At 44.5% G+C, this 19,778-nt stretch overlaps 1 protein-coding gene across 1 annotated transcript in view; it reads right to left on the bottom strand.

Moving 5' to 3' along the window:
• Window positions 1–19,778, bottom strand: part of LMLN (leishmanolysin like peptidase) — a 319,237-nt gene that overhangs the window by 74,675 nt on the left and 224,784 nt on the right. Inside the window, exons 12-13 of the mRNA XM_078682424.1 lie at window positions 18,202–18,312; window positions 6,014–6,146 (exon numbers count right to left, since the gene is read on the bottom strand). Of these exons, the coding sequence (XP_078538550.1) occupies window positions 6,014–6,146; window positions 18,202–18,312 (244 nt within the window). The remainder of the gene's footprint in view (window positions 1–6,013; window positions 6,147–18,201; window positions 18,313–19,778) is intronic.

Here is a 19,778-nt window from a genome sequence, read left to right as displayed (position 1 = left end):
TAAGGAATCGCACCGTTTGCGACTCCAAAAATGCTTGATGCATGTGGGCCTAAGTGCCCAACCTCAGCCAGAAAGAAATCGGAGAGGTGAAAAAGCTGGTCTTGGGCAGGATTGCGAGTAACTTCCAGGGGACAGGAGGAGCTTATAGGTACTTCGATGACAACAGAGCTCTTTGGAACCAAAACAAAAATAAAAAGAAATAAAAACTCTGACCTTAACTCCAAGGATCTGCAATACCAGCCTTAGGGGGTGGCCCAACCAAGCCTCCTCCTGGCTCTGGCAGGCACAGACGGGCCCGCCCTTGCCCGGGCACACCCGCTCGTGTCCCATGCTGCGGTGGCCTGGATCCGATTGTATTTGCCTCCAGGCGTGGAAAGTGTGTGTGTGCTTCAGCGCCTCCTGGCGCGAGGCTGTCTAGGGGATGAAGTCCCCCGGTGGTGGCAGGCAGGTAAGGGCGGCTAACAGCATTAGCAGGCTCCAGCGCTGAAGGAGGCCTTATCCGAATATATGCGCCTCCTGGCGCGGAAAGTGCATGCGTGCTTCAGCACCTCCTGGCACGAGGCTGTCTGGGGATGAAGTCCCCGAGTGGTGGCAGGCAAGCAAAGTCGGCAAACTGCGTTAGCGGGCTACCGCGCTGCGGGGGCCCAGATCAGATTATATAAGCCTGCTGGCAACAAAAGTGCATGCATGCTTCAGCGCCTCCTGGCGCGAGCCGTCTGGGGGATGAAGTCCCCCAGTGGTGGCAGGCAAGCCAAGTCGGCAAACTGCGGTAGCGGGTTCCCGCACTGCGGGGGCCCGGATCCGATTATATGCGCCTCCTGGCGTGGAAAGTGCATGCGTGCTTCAGCGCCTCCTTGCGTGTGGCTGTCTAGGGAATTAAGTCCTCCGGTGATGGCAGGCAGGGAAGGGCGGCAAACAGCGTTAGCGGGCTCCCGGATCCGATTATATGCGCCTGCTGGCGCAAAAAGTGCATGCGTGCTACAGCGCCTCCTGTAAGGCATAACCCCAGTGTGCTAACACCACTTTCTTCTCACAACCTTCCACACCAGAAGCATGGAGCCACGAAGAATGCAGATATCAAGATAGGCAAGGAATTCTCCAACCCAGAAGCCACATAGAACACCATCCAGCCCTCCAGGGAACTCTGCGACATCTCTCAGACTACTTACAGGAAGACCCCCATCATCATTCGACCTCCAACCTACTGCCCTCAACCTCAACAGCCTCAACCAACTCACACCAGTGGAACGATCACCACCCGGGCTCCAGGCACCATGGAGACAACCTCAGTCATCATGTCTTCCGACCACTCCATGGCACCCACCAACCCCTGTCCCCACCGTCTCTTCAACCTCGGAAGCAACGTAATCAGCACGGAACTCACCAGCATCATCAATACATCTATCTCCACAGCGGACTTCTCGGACAGCTGGAAACATGAAGAAGACAGTCCCTTCCTAGAGGATCCATCTTCCTACCCCAGCGAACTAAAACATTATCAACTGATCTCCCTACAGCCGGCCAAGGTAATCAAGAAGGCCATCCGTTCTCTGAATAGTTGGAACAAAAACACCTACAATGACTTCTCCGAATCAGGATTCTGTACCAACCACAGCACAGAGGCCGTGCTGATCCCCGCCACAGATCACATCAGAACCCACCTGGACTGCGGAGATACCGTGGCCCTGATCCTCCTTGACCTTTCTGCTGAGTTCAACACTGTTTCCCACCACACCCTCAACAACAGACTCCACAACATCAGCATACAACAAAACACACTCAAGCAGATTGCCTCCTTCCTTACAGGACGCACTCAGAGCAACCAACAGCCACCCTTCACCTCCAAACACAACAACTACTTGGGTTATCATATCCTGGGTTAGTTCAATTATCTCCACCTATTCATTTTTGGCCGTTGCTTTTAGGTGGGATTGGCCCCAGTGTATTCCCCTGGGACTTTGGAATTACTTTGGTTACCTCAATCTCCCAGATGGCCCCATTTGTCATCTCTTTTACAGGCATATTTTGGGCTCTTACTAGACACTGTTGCCCCCGGTACTTTACAGATTCATCCCGATGGCCCTGTACCTTATAGGTGGTATTCTGAAACATGCCTACTTGCAAGGCCTTCCCCTCCTTAACTGTTATGTTTGCCCCTTATTGAATGCATTATGACCAATTATTTGGTTTGCAACTAATCCTCTCCATTTCTTTCTTTTCATCTTTCTCTCCGGTACTTCCCTATTATGATTATTTAGCATATTGAATGTCCTGATAATGATACTTTTATTTAATCGACTCCTGCACACTGACCCTGTACTGTACATATAATCCTGCATAGGGCTGATTTGCTGCTATATGCTCATTGTGACAAAGAGTATAGTTTTGATTTGCGTCACATGTAACTGCCTGCGTTTCTTCACATGTTTTTGGTCTTCCTTGACTCTGCACACCATAAGAAGTTCACACATTAAACATCTGTCCTGTAAGGTTGTAAATATGACTTCAAATTTCGAGCTCTATGAAATTAAGGGGAATTTCGGCACTGAAGAAAGAATATTAGACATCTAATGCAGCTATCACAGACAGCACATCACCCAGAATATGTAACCCATTCATAATAGACATAACTAAAGCATTAACATCTATAATTTCTTCACATGCAAAAGAAAGCTAGAAACTGAATAACCCAGGGTTTGGGAAACCAGGAGCTACTCCACTGGACTGATAGTATGAAAGCCCTAACAAGAAAGAATATATCAAGGTTCGGAAGATACTCATACTCCCAAGTAGAACATAATCTCCATTCTAACAGGAAGTTTGGGATATTGTGTCCTTAGGGTAAAGACTGTGAATGACTACATTTTAGGGGCACCAAAACTGGACAAGCTATAGGGGATGAATTGTACCATGCCATTCTTGATGAAAACCCAACAAAGGCACTGATCAGTTTTCAAAATGCATTTCACTTAGACTAATGTCTACTGTGGTCAAATTAACTAAAGAAAATGGACAATCCAAATATAGCCTCAAACTTTCTATGTTTTCATTCACTTCTCAAAAATGAACATAGAAGAATACAATTCAGGGCATAACAAATAGGACTGTATAAAATCTGCGTCTATCGAAGAAATAATATTCATGTCTAAATTATATTTATTTGGAAAAATAATTACAGTAAAAATATGCATATAAAACGTCTGTTGCCAGACTCACTGTTATATTACATAAAGTCAATTACAGAAAATTCCTTCTTAATCGTGATGGGTTGAATGTGTGACACGATAAAGGTACGAACTACGAGTTGTTGTAATGAATATCTTAATCTATTTATGAACTAATGGAAGTATTTTCCTGTGCATTTAACTCCTCCATTCTTCTTGCCATTACATTTAGCTTTTTGATCACTTTGTGAAAGTTTAACTACAGTTGGATAAGACTGAAGGTGTAGAGAAGCAAAAGGGGAATACAACCCCTTAGTACCCAAATCTTTCTACTAAAAAGTTCAACTTACATGTTTAGGGCTAATTGTCCTGAACACGTGACGATTCAACACCTTTTGTAGAGAAGCCAAGAATCACATTCCAACATTCAATTAATAGAATCTGTCTTCAGTCATCTATCCACTTTGATTAACTAACTTAATTAGAAATAGCCATATCCACTTAATTCACAAAATAAAATCAGAGAATGGTATGCAGCAAATATAAAATGCACCCCTGGTTCAAGCAATACTTTTCTGAAGTCACTGGAAAACTGGGTATAAAAAACAATTGTTGTGGACTATACAATTTTTCTTTAAGCTCCAAACCTTTTCTGGTTGATGAGCAGATCATTCAATGCTCCTTTTATATTTGCCTATTTCGTTCTGCCAATCAACAGATTGGCCACTGTGTCACCTGGAATCATTACATGTTCCTACTTTTGAATCAGGATCACATTAAACTGCTATTATTGGGCGTTCACCCTATTGTTGGGCTATCAATGGCACTATAAATTTCAGATTTGTTTTGTTAGCACATACTGCTGGTTTTTTATATGTCCTGTTAATGCTTACAGACAACTTTTTTTCTATTTTCGTTTATCTATTTTCTTTTGCTGACAAGTCTTAAGCTGTCTTTCTTGAATTTAGACACAGGCTCCATTAGGCTGCGCTCACTTTAGATGTCAGACAACCATAGGAAAAAGAAAAAACTATTTTAATGAAGTATGCCAAAAAGCAGTGAAGCAACTTATAGAAAAGACAAAATGACTTCACAAAATATTTAGTTCTTCAATTTTTTTAGGGACTTCCAAAATGGACCTCTCCATGACAACGCATTTAGCCGTTGTGAAGGACTGGCTCATGCTCTAACTTAGAAAACTAAAGTATGGGATCACATTGAGTGATTCATGTATCATCTATTAAGCACCAACATAGTATTTGTTTCAAGAAGGAATGTAGCAATTGTAAGGACAGACATTTTAAATGTTTTCTTTCATACATTTCGTAAATTTACGAGAACAAGAGCTGCCCCCTGATGAAGTGCCATTTTATCCCAAAATGCACCATGGATGGGAAACGTACGTTAAACGGATAATTGAAAATGGGATTCACTGATACTACATTGAAAATATATTAACTGAATTTGAACAATAAAATCAAAGAGGTTCAATTGTTTTAGTTAATAGAGGGATCAAGAGATAACTTTTCAGAATATTGACAACACAGAGGTTATAAAGCGGCACACAAAGGGACACTGACGAGTCAGTGCATATGTTCACTCATTTGAAGAGTTCTGGACTCAGCTGCTAATTCATGCTAATTCATTAGTTCAAACAAAGGCACACTACATTAGAACAATCAAGAGTGCAATTGACAGGACCACATAAATTACAGCAACACTAGAAATGTTGTTTCATGTTGTTAATATGCGTTAAAGGCGTGCATACAATAGAATGCGTTACTGCAAATTATGCGGTATTAAGTGCGTTCGCTTAGCATGAGAGCCCCAGGCCTGAAAAGCATGCATTAAAATAAATGGGTGTTTTCTTGCTTTATTTATGCACGAGAATGGACGTTGTGGCTATGTGGGAAGCATTAGCTTTAAAATACACTTGTAATTAGGCTTCCGTTCCTTGCTAATGAGGTGCAAAGGTAACAAGAAAAAATATTTACAAAATATTTCAAATTAAAATATACTTTCAGCATGACGATGCAAACAAAGAATTACAAGCAAATAAGTCCCTACCTCCCCCACTGAATTACTAAGAAGAGGCATGTGTATAAAGTTCCGTAAATAGTGAGGGGACAGAGAAAGAAACGGATTGCTGTGAGGCACACGGTCTGTTGGGCACCTCGATGAAGACCTTCTGTTCTGCAGATGTGAAGGTATATTGCAAGGCTCAGCAATAAACGGAATTATAAATAAAGTAATACAACAAGGCAAATAGGGAGATTTAAACGTATTGTTTAGGAATGTGAGATGAGCAATGTTGGGGCTATTTATTTTTTATTCACCCTAATATTAGTTATCACAAGGGTATTCATATTTATGATAAATCTTTCTCATGTGATTTATAATATTAGCACATAATAAGCAATGATAACTATAAAAAATACCAATGTCTGTTTGTGTACTGACTCTGGCGTCCAGGTCAGGGCCATTTATACGAACCCATTTTACAGTCATTAATTATCTAACAGGTCTGTAAGACTCTAAGCATCCCTTAATTTCTGCAAATACAACTGAGAGAAGGAGATGGGAAGGAACCAGTTTTCCTTTTCTTCGTAAAGTTAGCAGTCACCTCAGAGTGCTAGGGAAATCTATGGGGTATAATACCTACCACACGACATATGTTTTACCATTTTTATATACATAATATTCCTGCACTTTTTGTGCTAGTGGAAGAATAATCAAACAAAATTTTATATTCAACATTTTAATTTCAGAAGTATGGTCTTGGGCATTTGAAAAATAAAATAAAAACAACCACTTGGAGAAATTTTTGTCAAGCAACCATATCTAAATACCTGATATTCCTGTGGTAAATGTTTGGAAAACCTCTGCAAGTTGCATACAGCTACTGCTCGTTGGTCCTGTCTGCAAGTTAACTGTAATGGATTGCTCCTCAATGTGTCACAATAAGGAATCACCAATTTCTTCCTGTAAAGAAAGAGGTTTCAAAATAATATTAGCTTTAACCGAAAAGTCTACAGTAAATGATTTTTAAAGAATCCAAGCTGTTTTCCTGTCTTTGGCTTACGATGAGGCAATTTCTTTCAACAGTTTACATCACTTTATTCTTACCAGTGAACTACTAGTCACAGAGAATTTTATGTTATGGGTCGTTGTTAAGAGCACTGTCACCCATACATTTTTCCTGGCTCTGAGCTGGTGTGCCTAGCCATGCCTAGGGTAGTTAGGTTATCTGAAAAGCCAGGTCTTCAGCTTCTTGCGGAATTTAAGAAGAGAGGATGAGGTTCTAATGAAGAATGAGAGGTCATTCCAGAACACCCATCCTCCTGTTCTGGTTCTGTGTATGTGTGCGACTAGACATTCTGCGGTGCGGAGGTGAACGGCTGGTTTGGTCAAAGGAAATGCAACTGTTCAGGTAGGTGGGGCCGGAGTTGTGTGGTGCCTTGAACGTGTGTGTGAAGAGTTTGAAAGGAGAACGCTCGTGTATTGAGAGCCAATGAGCTTCTGGAGGTGCAGTGATATGAGAGTTCTGGGTTGGAGGTTGGGAGGAGTCTGGCTGCTGAGTTCTCGATGGTTTGTAGACTTCTAGTGAACTGCTTTGTAATCCCGGTGTAGAGGGTGCTCCTGTAGTCCAACTTGCTGGTGACTAAGGTGTAAGTGACTGTTTTTCTGGTGTTGCTTGGGAGTCATTTGAAGCTCTCCAACACATCAGGCTGCGGAAGCAGGATGCAGGGACGGCGTTGAATTTGTGTGTTCATGTCCAATTTGATGATGATTCCAAGGTTTGTGGGTGCTGGGGGCGGGTCCAAGTTCTGCTGGCCAACAGTTAAGTCCAATGGCAAGATGTTCTTGCAAAAGATAACATTTCCACACTTCTGTCTTGTCGGTAGTGAGCTTGACACAGTTTGCTTTCATCCAGTTACTGACTCTGGTCATGCAGAATATGAGTTGTGTGTTGTCAGCCTAGGAGAGGATGTTGATATTGTATGAGCAGGTGCCGTTGGCCAGAAAGATCATGTTTGCATTGAAGAGGATGGAGCCGAGCGATGAAAAATTAGATACTCCATAGATGAGCTTATGAGCGTCTGAGAAGTAAGGTGTCATGCCGACAGCTTGTGTTCTGTCTGAGAAGTAAGGTGTCATGCCGACAGCTTGTGTTCTATCTGTAAAGAATGAGCAGATCCAGCAGAGGGTGGGTCCTTGGATAACAATCTTGTGCAGCCGCCTAATGAGGATGGGGTGAGAGACAGTTTCAAATGCTGCAGATAGCTTCCCTCATTCTCCTGGACCGGTTTCTTTTCTGTCAAGATTCATGCAGATGTCCCCTGTGGCGGGGACAAGTGTTGTTTCTGTACTGTGGGTAATCCGGACTGTGGGGTGGTGGCTATGGTCGATGAGGACTCAGTTGATTAGTTTCTCCAGGACTTTGGCTAGGTAGGGTAGGAGGGAAGTCTGTAGTTGGAGAGCATGGCGGATTAAGCAGATGGTTTCCTGAACAGGGGCGTGACAGTGGCATGTTTCCAGGTACGTGGGCGAGTCGATGGGGGCATTGAGGATGGGATTTAGTGCTTTGCTTATCGGTAGGAGTCCTTTGGTGAAGCCTAGTGGGGACAAGGGTGAGATGGAGCCCTCCTGGTGGATGGTCTTCATGCCAACGGCAGTTTCAATGGTGGTGACAGCTGGCTTGTGAGGGGGCAATGTTACCGGAGATGGCAGGATGCCCAGTGAAACCTTTGATGATGATGAAGATTTATTTGCTGGTGTTCGTGTCAGCGTTGATATGATCTGCAAAAGCTAAGAGCTTGGTGTTCCATATCTGGTAGTTGTAGCATCTTAGGGCAGATTTGAAGACATCTTTATCCATGGTGTCTTGACTTGTTCTCCATGTGCATTCCTGCTGCTTGAAGTAGCGTTTCGTCTGCCTGCGTTCTTCTGTGTACCAGCTGGCCTGTGGTCGGACTCTTGCAGTTGGGTTGCAACTGAGAGGAGCCAGGGAGTCGGTGCATGCAGTGATTCAGATGTTGAGGTTCTTGATGGCTTTTGGCAAGTTGCTGGTGTGCTGCTGGCAGATCCGATAGTGCTGGATGTGTGTACTGAAACTGAAGAGAACGTGGTCGGTCCAGGTCATAGTTGCCGACATGTTGATTGTGATGTTGCTGACTGAGGAGAAAATGTTGTCCAAAAGGTGTCTGGCGTTGTGAGTGGTTTCGGTAACATGCTGGGTGAGACAGAGACTGAGTTTTTTTTAGAAGAGCCATTTAGTTTGGGTCAGTGCAATCTTCTAGGTAAAACAAACTCTAGGAGAAGGATGAAGGTGCTGCCATTGAAGATGAGGGATGAAGTCAGTGATGTCACCAGCGACATTGTTGGTCTGTATACAAGGGTTCCTCACATGAAAAAGCTAGCTGTGCTGCATATCTTGAACATAAGGCACTCTGTGAAGCTTGTAGGAGTGTCGATTAGGTGCTGTAATTAATGTGGCCTTTTAATGTGATAGCGAAATCGCCTCCGAAATTGTGCGGTCTTGCCTGGCAATCCTGTAGCCAGCCCGGATGGACTGTAGTGATGGCTGTGAAGAGGTTGGGTTAAGCCTTGTATCCTTGAGGACCAGTAGGTTCGCAGCCCTGTTGTGCAGTAGACTTTATATCTCTGTGGCATGTTTGGTAATTGAGTAGGTGTTGAGAAGCATGCATTTGAATTTGGCGTGTTGCATTGATGGTCTGTGTGACCATTGGTGGGTGGCTGCTTTGTGTGGAAGTGAGTGAATGGGGTGCTGTTGGTGTGGGAGTGGTGAGTTAGAGTGCAAGAGAACTTGCTGAGAGTACATTAGAATTTGTCAGAGAGTGCATGTTAATGCTTCCTCTGTGTTGTGTGGTACGGTGTGGCTGCATCACTGAGCATGGAGGCCAGGGTTGAAAGCGCACAGCACCGTGGCAAGGTCGCAGGGAGGTAGGTGAAGGACCTTCATTCCTAGCACAGGGTGTGGTCTAGGCCCAGACAGGCGCAGATGGGCTTGCCTTTAGCGCAGCGTGCCATTAATCAGGTCCTGGGAGGGAGTAGTAGCACATGAGGCGGTGGGTGGTGTGCAAATGGATGATGCAAAATTAAGTCTTCTTGCTTGGCTTCTTACTTTCAAGACAGTTTTGGTGGAAAACCATTGACGTCACTTCCTGTGCTGTGTGGATGGATGATGGGAACTGCAGTGATCTATCTTCCTGTGTAGCATGGATGATGGGAAATTGAGTCCTCCTGATTGGCTGCTTCTTTTACTTTTTCATCAATTGCATGGTATATGCAGCGGAACATTCTTTGGCTTCTCATTGCCCCCACTTCACACTAACATCTGTTGCCTTCTTGCCTCACCTCATTCTTGACCGGATTCCTTTCACACTGAATTTCCTTCCAGAGCCCCTTCCTATTCTCTCATCAGAAAACCTTTGATCACTGTACTACTTTCTCTACTCTCTCCTGCCTAGCACTTTACCTGGTCATGCATGTGAAGTATTGGTCTTTGGCTGCATAACAATACTTGTTCTCCATAATATGTGAGACGCTGCATATACTCTCAGTCAGGCAATCCCCTTTCCCTTGCATTTTCTCCATTTGCTACTCTACCTGTTAGGCCCCAAAACTAAATCTTTGTAAAACAAGAATCCATATTCTCTACGTTTCGATTGCTGCTTGTCTGTTCCACAAGCTATATGACTCTAACGTACCATGATAAAGACTCCACTCATCCTAAAAAGATCACTGGGAAACTTAAATATCGCCCACTGAGAAATTCTTAAATGCTGGCAAACATGAGTAATCCTTCAGAGTAATCCTTCAACCAGCTCGCCGCCTTCCTCGAAACCAACAAATCCCTCGACCCCTCACAATCTGGCTTCCGAGCAAAACACAGCACCGAGACCGCCCTCATCGCAGCAACAGACGACATTCGAACTCTACTGGACAATGGAGACACAGTCGCCCTCATCCTCCTCGACCTCTCCGCAGCCTTCGACACAGTCTGCCACAGCACCCTTCTACAGCGCCTCAGAAACATCGGAATCCAAGGAAAAGCACTTGAATGGATCACCTCGTTCCTCACCGGAAGAACCCAGAGAGTCCGCCTTCCACCCTTCAAATCCAAGGCCTCTGAAGTCATCTGCGGCGTACCACAAGGATCCTCACTCAGTCCTACCCTCTTCAACGTATACATGAGCCCCCTCGCGGTCATCGCACGCCATCACAACCTCAACATCATCTCGTACGCGGATGACACTCAACTGATCCTTTCCCTCACCAATGACCCCAGCACCGCCAAAACCAACCTACACGAAGGAATGAAAGAAGTTGCCGAATGGATGAAACAAAGCCGTCTGAAACTGAACTCAGACAAAACAGAAGTCCTCATCTTAGGTACATCCCCCTCTGCATGGGACGACTCCTGGTGGCCGGAAGCCCTCGGAAAAGCACCCACCCCGACAGACCACGCACGGAACCTTGGCGTCATCCTGGACTCTTCACTCTCAATGAACAGACAAGTCAGCGCCGTATCCTCTTCCTGCTTCAACATTCTTCGCATGCTCAGAAAAACATTTCGCTGGATCCCCTCCGAAACAAGGAAAATAGTCACTCACGCTCTGGTCACGAGCCGACTGGACTACGGAAACACCCTCTACGCAGGGACTACCGCAAAACTCCAGAAGAAACTCCAACGAATCCAAAACGCCTCAGCCAGACTCATATTAGACATCCCACGCAACGATCACATCTCTGGTCACCTTAAAGACCTCCACTGGCTACCCATCAATAAGAGAATCACTTTCCGACTGCTTACCCACGCACACAAATCACTCTACGACATCGGCCCAGATTGCCTCAACTCACGACTGTCCTTCTACACCCCCTCCCGCCAACTACGTTCCTCCAGCCAAGCCCTCGCCACTGTACCTCGCATCAACAAGACCACCATGGGAGGCAGATCCTTTTCATACCTGGCTGCTAAAACTTGGAACTCTCTCCCCGCTTTCCTTCGCCTTACCCAGAACCACCTAGCATTCAGAAAGCAACTCAAAACGTGGATTTTTGACAAGTAATTCTCCTCCCCCTCCTAAGCGCCTTGAAACCCTATGGGTATGTAGTGCGCTATATAAATCCTTTGACTTGACTTGACTTGACTTCAACAGGCAACATGTGATACACTATCAGACAGATTCAACTATTAGTGGTTCTCTTTCCGGGGAATACTTATCAATGTTATAAGCATTGAATAGGCCTACCTATGCGCATGGACCCTGGAGCACTTATTAAATATAACACACGTAGCCTATAGAAAGGGCTAAAAATGCCCAAATTACACTCAGTTGTTCATTTAAAATGCCCAAAAACAATTTAACATTAGAGTAATACAAAAAATTAGACTTTAAAGTGTAAAACATAGCCTTTATTTGAAAGGAACAAGCAATGGATTGGAAGGCATTGTTAGCCGCTAGGCTGCAATAAAAACATAACAAGAAACTGGCAATGTGCCTTCACGACCCCACAGGACCTCCTGCCCACAATGACCACTATGCCCCACAAATGACAGTTAGGTCAGGTCTCTTTAGAGTATTAACAATATAACCGCTGCTGCTTTAAATATTCATTGGGAGAGGAGGGAGGGTTGCTTAAGACTTCGATGAGTATTCCCATGGAAGATAACTAGGATTACAGGTAAGCAATCTATCCTTCTCTTTCAGGCAATACTCATCAATAGTCATAAGCACTGAATTGAGTAGCTAGCCCATCCCACTCCCCTTCGGAATGTAATCATTTAATAGCAGCAGAAAATAAATCACTCAAAGAGGTTTCGCAAAGAAGCCTGCCCTACTTGAGCATCTGCCTGAGTCAAGACAATAATGCTTAGTAAAAGTATGTACCATCTCTATGTTTCAACCTTGCAAATTTCCTTGATGGGTATATTTCTGAGCAGAGCAGCAGTAGCTGCCTTACCCCTCGTAGAGTGAGCTTTGGGTCTAGAAGGTAGGCGCTTATTGGCTAACTGGTAGGAAAGCACTACACAAGAGACTATCCACCTAGAGATAGTTTGCTTGGATGAAGCTATACTAGTTCTCATTGGACCATAGTTGATAAACAGATGGTCAGATTGTCTGATAACTTTTTATTTGTCTAAATAAAACTTAAAGACTCTCCTAAGATCTAACAAGTGCAAGACTTCTCCGCTGGTGGGGAAGGGTTAGGGAAAAATGTTGGAAGAGAATTGGTCTGATTAACATGGAAATCGGAAATCACCTTGGGTAGAAAACTTGGATGTGTTCTCATGACCACCCTATTTGCATTAAATACCAGATAGGGTTCTTAGCCACATAGAGCCTGGATTTCACTGGCTCCATGTGATTAAGTAACAGCAACTAGAAAAGGTGCTTTCCTAGTCAGGTATTGTAAGGAAGCTCTGTGTATCGATTCAAACGAGGGATCCATTAGTTTGGAGAGCACCAAATTGAGTTCCCATGGAGGGGAAGGTGATCTTACCAGAGGGTGGCCCACTAGGAGCTCTTTGACAGAAGGAGACTTTCTGTAGACAGTAATAGCTGCAAGGACTGCCTTTATAGATGGAAACTGCAGGCCACACCTCGCTAAATGATGAAGATGATGTAAGATTGCACTTTCTTGGCCCAAAATCGGACGATGACCATTCTGGGCACACCTCAAATAGAACAGTTTCCACTTGGATGCATATGATTTTCTGGTCGAGGGCTCTTGGACTCTCTCAAAATGTCCATACAGTCCTGTGATAAAGCCTATGTGTCCATACTGGAGGAACTCAGGAGCCACGCTGTCAAGTTCAGCGAGGACAGGTTGGGATTGAAAATCGGTCCTTCAACCTTTTAAAGGCAACCTCTTGGGTGGTCTTTCTGATACCTGTAGAGCTTGTTGATCAATGAAGGAATCAATGGAATAGGAGGAAACGCGTAGAGAAATCTTTCTGGCTAGTTTATCAAAAGGGCATTCCGCTTAAATCCTGGTCAGGAGCCCCTGGATGCGTAGTCTTGGTATTTTTTGTTGTTTTCATTTGCAAACAGGTCAATTTGCGGTTGCCCCCTTTCCTGAAAGATGTGTTGTGCAACTACTTCCTTTAGAATTTAGTTGTGAGATGCAGCGAAGTTGCGACTAAGAGAGTCTGCTTAGATGTTGAGTGTCCCTGGCAGGTGGATGGCAGAGATTGTGAGGATCCTTGTAATTAGTCACTTCTAGGTAGGTGGCTTGTGCTTCCGTGATAGGTGACGGTACTGAGTTTCTCCTTGTTTGTTCAGTAATGCATTGTGGTTGTGTTGTCTGTTTGCATCAGGAGAGAGCTTGTCTTCTATGGATGGGTAAAAAGACTTGAGGGCGAAATTGACTGCCCTCAGCTCCAGCATGTTGCTGTGGTACAGATGCTCCCTGTCCAACCACAGGCCTCGAGTTTGTAGAGAGCCCATGTGTGATGGGGCGGGTCCCCCAGTGGAGGTACAGTCACCGGAAACGGACTGGTGGTCAGCCACCCCACTTTTACCTACTTCCCTTCCCTCAATTCAGCAGCCCGAATCCAGCCCGCGGGAGGAGTGGGCAGACCGAGACCCTGACCACTGGTGGCAAGAAGAGAAGCTAGAGGTACCTGTTCCCTTTAAGTGGGAGTATTCAACGATTGAAGCCCTGCCCAGGACAAGAGTTCCGACGTCAAAAGGAGAGAGAGACCCGGAAGCGACGGACTGCGTTTTCCCGGAAGAGAAAGGAGTATTCCAGATCGCAGAAGAGAGGACGAACGAGGAAGACTGTGCAGACCAAGCCCTGAAGCCCAGAGGGAAGTCGGAGAAGCCAGGAGGCCACCGTTCCCACGAGTCGCCCCGCCATGCTCCCACGGGAGGAGCGTGGCTACAACAGGTACGGGGCAGAGTGGCGGGCTGGGTGGGACATCGGGTCCAACCTACGGAGTAGCCTGTAAAATTGTATAGCCCCGTGTACAGTCCTCATACCCTCTCCCCTGTACCTTGCACGAGCACTCCTACACTACGGCTGTGTAAAAACTCACTGTGTGCACTAGGTTACCCTCACTCCAGGTCCTTACTTTAACGAATCCCACAACCTTCCACTAAATCCGTCCTCTTTCTCTTTTCATTACGGTGGCTACATCGGGATTCTTCGGGACGAGCAGATACCTGTCCAGAGAGCAAGCTGGAGTCCTTAAGAAAACCGGCCATCGATCCTGCAGCCTTTGCACGAGAGAGAATTACCAGTAGAAGGAGAAAATCCTATATCAAAATAAAGCCTTCACGTAAAACCTTCTTTAAAGTCTCGGACTCTATCTCTACCACACCTTCCCCTCCTCCCTCTCCGACCCTCGCCACCCTGGGACACCATGTGAACCAGTTTGTCCTCCCAGAGGTCCAAAAACTGAGACCACTGATCTTCCTGAGCTTGCTGTAGTGACCTTATGTGTAACCTGGCATTGAGGACTATGATGATGCAAAAGGCCATCGACCCCAGTAATGACTCCACTTGTCTGGTCAATGAATGAGGGTATTGGAGGAGAGTGTAACATTTCGTATTTATTGAGGGTAATCTCTCCTCCGAAGGAAACACTCTTGCGTCTTTTGTATTTAGAGTCGCTCCCAGGTAGTGTATCTTTTGAATCGGTACTTGCATAGACTTTTTGAAGTTGACTTGTAAGCCCAGATCTTGTAGGGTTTTGCGGCAGATCTGAAAATGTTCCTGCATTAGCCATAGGGAGGAGCTTTTGATCAGCCATTTATCCAAGTATGGGTAGACAAATATTGTCTTCCTCCGCAGGTATGCTGTGACTACTGTCATGCATTTCAAGAATGTGTGAGGTGTTGATTTGAGCACTAAGGGCAGTAATTTGTAATGGTAGTGCTTGGATGCCGCTCTGAAGAGCAGAAACGTCAGATGTTTCCTGCCGATCGGAATGTGGAAGTAGGCATCCTGAAGATCGATGGTGCAATCCAGTTCCCCTAATGGAGTTGGTGTTAGATCTGGTGAAGGGCAAGCATCCTGAATTTTCCGTTGCAGATGAATGGGTTCAGAAGCCTTAAGTCTAAAATGGGCCTGTACTCTCCATTCGGGCCTTTTTTCTGGACGACGAAGTAGCAGGAGTATATTCCAAGCCCCTTTTTTTTATAGAGAATGGGACCTCCTCTGTGTCTTCCTTTTGGAGCAGCGTGTCTACTTTATTTTTGCAATAAGGTTAGTTGATGACAGAATGCTTTCCTTGGTGGGACAGCAGGAGGGGGGGGGGATTTGATCCTGAGTGAGTAACCATTTTGAATATACAAGACCCACTTGTCATCTTGCCCACTTGTCTAGGTGTTTGACAATACTCACCTCCCCCCACCCCACCAGTGTGGGAAACAGAGAAGGGGGAAGCAGCCGCTCATTTTTTTGGGGGTGGTGTCTTGGAGGAGGATGCTGTTGGACAAGAAGCTCCTCTTCCTTGAGCTGGTCGGAGGGGATAGCAGTGTGACCGAGCTTGATGTGGGAAGCAGAGTGACAAATGTACTGATTCAACAACCTTTTTTGTCAAGAGCACCCACACTCTTAAGGAACAGAAGACACAGTGTTTTGCTTTAATTTTACTGAAAAGGCCTACCCAACAAGGCTTTTTCGCTGTTAGAATATCTAAGAAGCACAAGACCTCTGGATGCAGACTGGTTTCTTTTCAGCGTGTCAAGCCACAGCAAGCATCGATTGACATTTCTCCCAAGCTGTGTTAGGGAGCACTTGTCTGAATAAAATAACTACCTCTGAAGCTCCTAAGTCAGTATTTGATTGAACAAATTAAAATTCTACTTTTCAGAATACAAAGAGAGCTCTTAAGGCTCCACAGATCTTTTTATTACAGCAAAAAAGTAGTTTGTTCTTGTGTGATATGACCCAAAGCAACTGGAAAATCTCACCCTGGGGAGGCATTAAGTCCTCTCCGATTCATGGTGATGAACAAGGAGCCTTACTTATGACTGCTCCTGCAGCAGTAAGTTATTTAGTTTATTGTTGTCATCCTCATTCCAGGTGGGCTAGAAGTAAGAAATTCCTTTCAAAGGCATTTGAGTCAGCACTAAACATGAACCTTGAGTGCATCTGTGGCTTTGTTTCTTTCTTCATCTCTGACATCTCAATTTTTCCTACCTCTTCCTCCTGTTTTTAAGATTAGGTCAGAACAGGTGCGTCCTTGGAGATCCACACCTATGCCGATAGTGTCTTCCCTCCTCCCAAAAACACTTTGAGTGGACCATGCTACTAAAAGAGCTGCATGTGTTGAATGTGTTCTAATAACTAAGCTGGGTGCTGCCGAACTTGTAGTTATCAGAACAGTCATGCTTGGGGTCGAATTCGATAGTGCTGCACCATTGGGGCAGCAGCAGGTCTGTGTGATGAAATGACTGACAGTATGGCTTGTCAGAAAGCCTGGATTTGTTTTGTTGAAGCCCCAGCAGAACTAGGTAGCTTGCTTAGGTTCAGCCAAGCTTCAGTTTCTTCACTATGAGGGATCGGATCTGAAGCAAGAATAACAAAGTGCTTATTTGAGTGGCATTTTAGCCAGACTCTTCCTTAGAAGACAGAAACAATGCTGTCCCACACCAGAAAGTATTTTGCCAGAATAAGGGCACTGAGTGCAGCCGCTAATGACGTGGTCTGATCTGAATCAAAAGGATCACATGATGGACGAATGCTGACCAATGCAAACATTCACCCCCAGTCACAAGAATCTGTGTTTAATACATCGTTCTTTTTCTCACCACGCCACCCCAGTTTTGATCCAGCTGTACACAAATCAGTCTTGACCCTGTTCCCCATGGGAACAGTCCACCCTGAACTGCCAAGCCAGGTCCTCCCTGGAGCGGAAACAAGCATCCTAGGACTGGTTTCGGAGCATCACCCCTCATCAGCCACGCTAGCTTGAACCCAGTGGCGCACATCTGGGCATACCTTTTCCACTTAGGGTGACAAAAGCAAAAGGAATACATGATGGACAGAATGCTGAACAATGCAAACATTCACCCACAGTCACAAGGATCTGGGTTTAATCCATCGTTCTTTTGCTCACCACACCACCCCAGTTTGGCCTCATCGGAGGCATCACCAACAACTGTAACCTGGATGTATAACCAATACAGACAATTTTTCTACATGGCTGAAAGACTGAAGGCTTGGGAAGGGACATGTCAACAAAAAAAAGGAATTTGACAGGAAACCCATATAATAATGAGAGAAGACCCAGCAGCTCCTGATGAACTGTACGTTAGGAAACAAAATGTTTATTTCCTTAGAGATTTAGCAAATCCTCAGCAGAGGCTGCATGACTTTGAGTCAGCCCTAAATGGCTGCCACTGACCTGAGACAGTGCCAATCCCATCTTGGCTCAGCTCACAGGAGCATTTAGTCTCACTGATATGCTCTTGTTTATCTGGATGTATTCTTCTTCCTACGGTGTCCCAGGGAGCAGCTGCTGCTGTTTTGTGATCCTGGTCACTCCTTCTCAAGCTTCTTCAGAACCGCTTCTAAGAAGCATTGGCAAAGTAAAAAAAAAAAAGGCTCATAACTCACAATGCAACTCAAAGTGCAAACCAGACAGATTGGCTTAATGATTTCTAGTAAGGACAGGGCCCTTGCTGACCTTGTTCAGCAACAATTGTACTCCTTCAAATCCTGTTCTACTATCCTTCCCTTCTGAACTTCTGAAATGGATTACATTACAGACTGCAAATGTTCCTAAGAAATACAAGATTAAAGTTTGTTATCAACTGATCTTTATATACTAAGTTTGTGGGTGCTAATTCACATCTGCAGTACTTTAAATGGACAAATGTTTAACTAAGAAATGTGCCATTAGGAATCGGGCTAGAAGAAAAAGGAGAGCACAATAAGAACAGTTTGCCATCATTTCTCTTGTGATTGTTCTAAAAAGATATTAGCTTCCAGCACCAAGACACTTTTCCAAGGGATGAGAATCATTAGCTTTTGAATTGAATGAAACAATCCTTACCCCTCTCGCTGTTTGTCCATCCAGAATTTGCAGCTCTTCATCACAAAGTCACAGCCCTTATCTCTTCCCCAATCAAGTTTTTCCGCCATACTATAATTGGCTTTGTACCACCTGAAACAATATTTTTAAACATTGCTACTTGAATACAGTTAAAATAAGACATTCACCCTGAGCAAATAACTACCTACAACACATGCTCTACAGAATCCACAGTTAGAGAGTGACAAGAACATCTTGAGACAACCATCATGATTGGGTTTCACTCATGCCCAAGATTAGATGCAGGTAGTAGCTTTCAGGTGCTATTTTAGTTAGAAAATACACAAAGGAAAGGTGTTTCTCCAGGGTTTAAGCCATAACCTTTGCACACAGTTATGAAAGATACCCTAGCAAGACAAACCTAGTTAAAAGAACACAATTTCCTCTTAAAGCATGGATTCTTCAGTGTCACATTCTTCAAATAGGCTGCTAACAGATAACTGTTACATTTGCTGCATGAAATGCATTTTGCCTGCTGCAATGTTGACATAACAAGAAATGGCCACATGTTTAGAAATCCTTACTGAGTGTTATGTTCCAAGAAACATGGGTTACATTACAACACATCTGCTACTGGGAGACTGAAAACCTATCCTGCTTTAGGTCTGCTGTTTGTGTCAAATCTTTTTTTTAAATTTCTTTTTTTAATATTTGAGTTTTGCCTAGCGCAAACTTGACCCGGAGATATCCGGTATCAGAGAGCTTTACATGAGCACCAGTTTCGTTACAGATGGACTCATTAGTTTGTTTTTTGTTAGGCACGGGGATATTAAGTGATTTGCCCAGAATCACAGCATGTTAAGCGTCCCTGCCGAGACTCGAACCCGGTTCCCCAGCTTCGAGGTTCGTTGCTCTAGACATAAGGCTACATCCTCTCCCCAAGTTCTACCTCATCCTCTAGTTAGACATCCATTAAGAATAATGGGCAAAATTGGTCCTTGAGCAAACCAGTTTGCAGGGTGATTGGAATTTTGAATCTGCCTTGTTCTCTGCATAGAGAAACTACTGGTTGCAATAAATAACCATACCCACGCAGTTTGCCCCACACCAATTCTGGCAGGCCATATCTGTGGCAATAAAGCAGGAAAACAAAACACAGGCTTCGTATGTTATGCCCATTTCGGAGGGAATAAGAGGTATTTAGAAGACCTGGTAAGTACCTGACACACAGTTACACGTAGGATATTAAGTGACTCAGATCAGAGCCAGCATGATTGCCCCATTTTGTATATTCTTGTGTTAGGGCTGTGAACTTGGGCAAGAGTTCCTTAAAAGCTGGAACTAAATGTTAGGCATATTAAAGCAGAGGCTTTATTGGGGTACACTACTGACTTGTCATCCCTCCCATCAGAGTGAAACACAAGCAAAGCCCAAATTAAAATGTGCTCAAACTCTCTGGTAGCTTGGCAAAAAGCAGTCAGGCTTAAATTAGAGGCAATGTGTAAAGTATTTATGGAACATTTCAAACAGTAAAAAAGTGAAAACACAAAGCAAGAAAATTCCCACACAAATCTAAAAAAAATAGCTTAAGATTTAAT

Source organism: Lissotriton helveticus, chromosome 3_1 (genome assembly GCF_964261635.1).
Source record: "Lissotriton helveticus chromosome 3_1, aLisHel1.1, whole genome shotgun sequence".
Taxonomy (NCBI): domain Eukaryota; kingdom Metazoa; phylum Chordata; class Amphibia; order Caudata; family Salamandridae; genus Lissotriton; species Lissotriton helveticus.
Note: the sequence above shows the minus strand (reverse complement) of the source record. Positions and strands in the feature narration are given on the sequence as shown.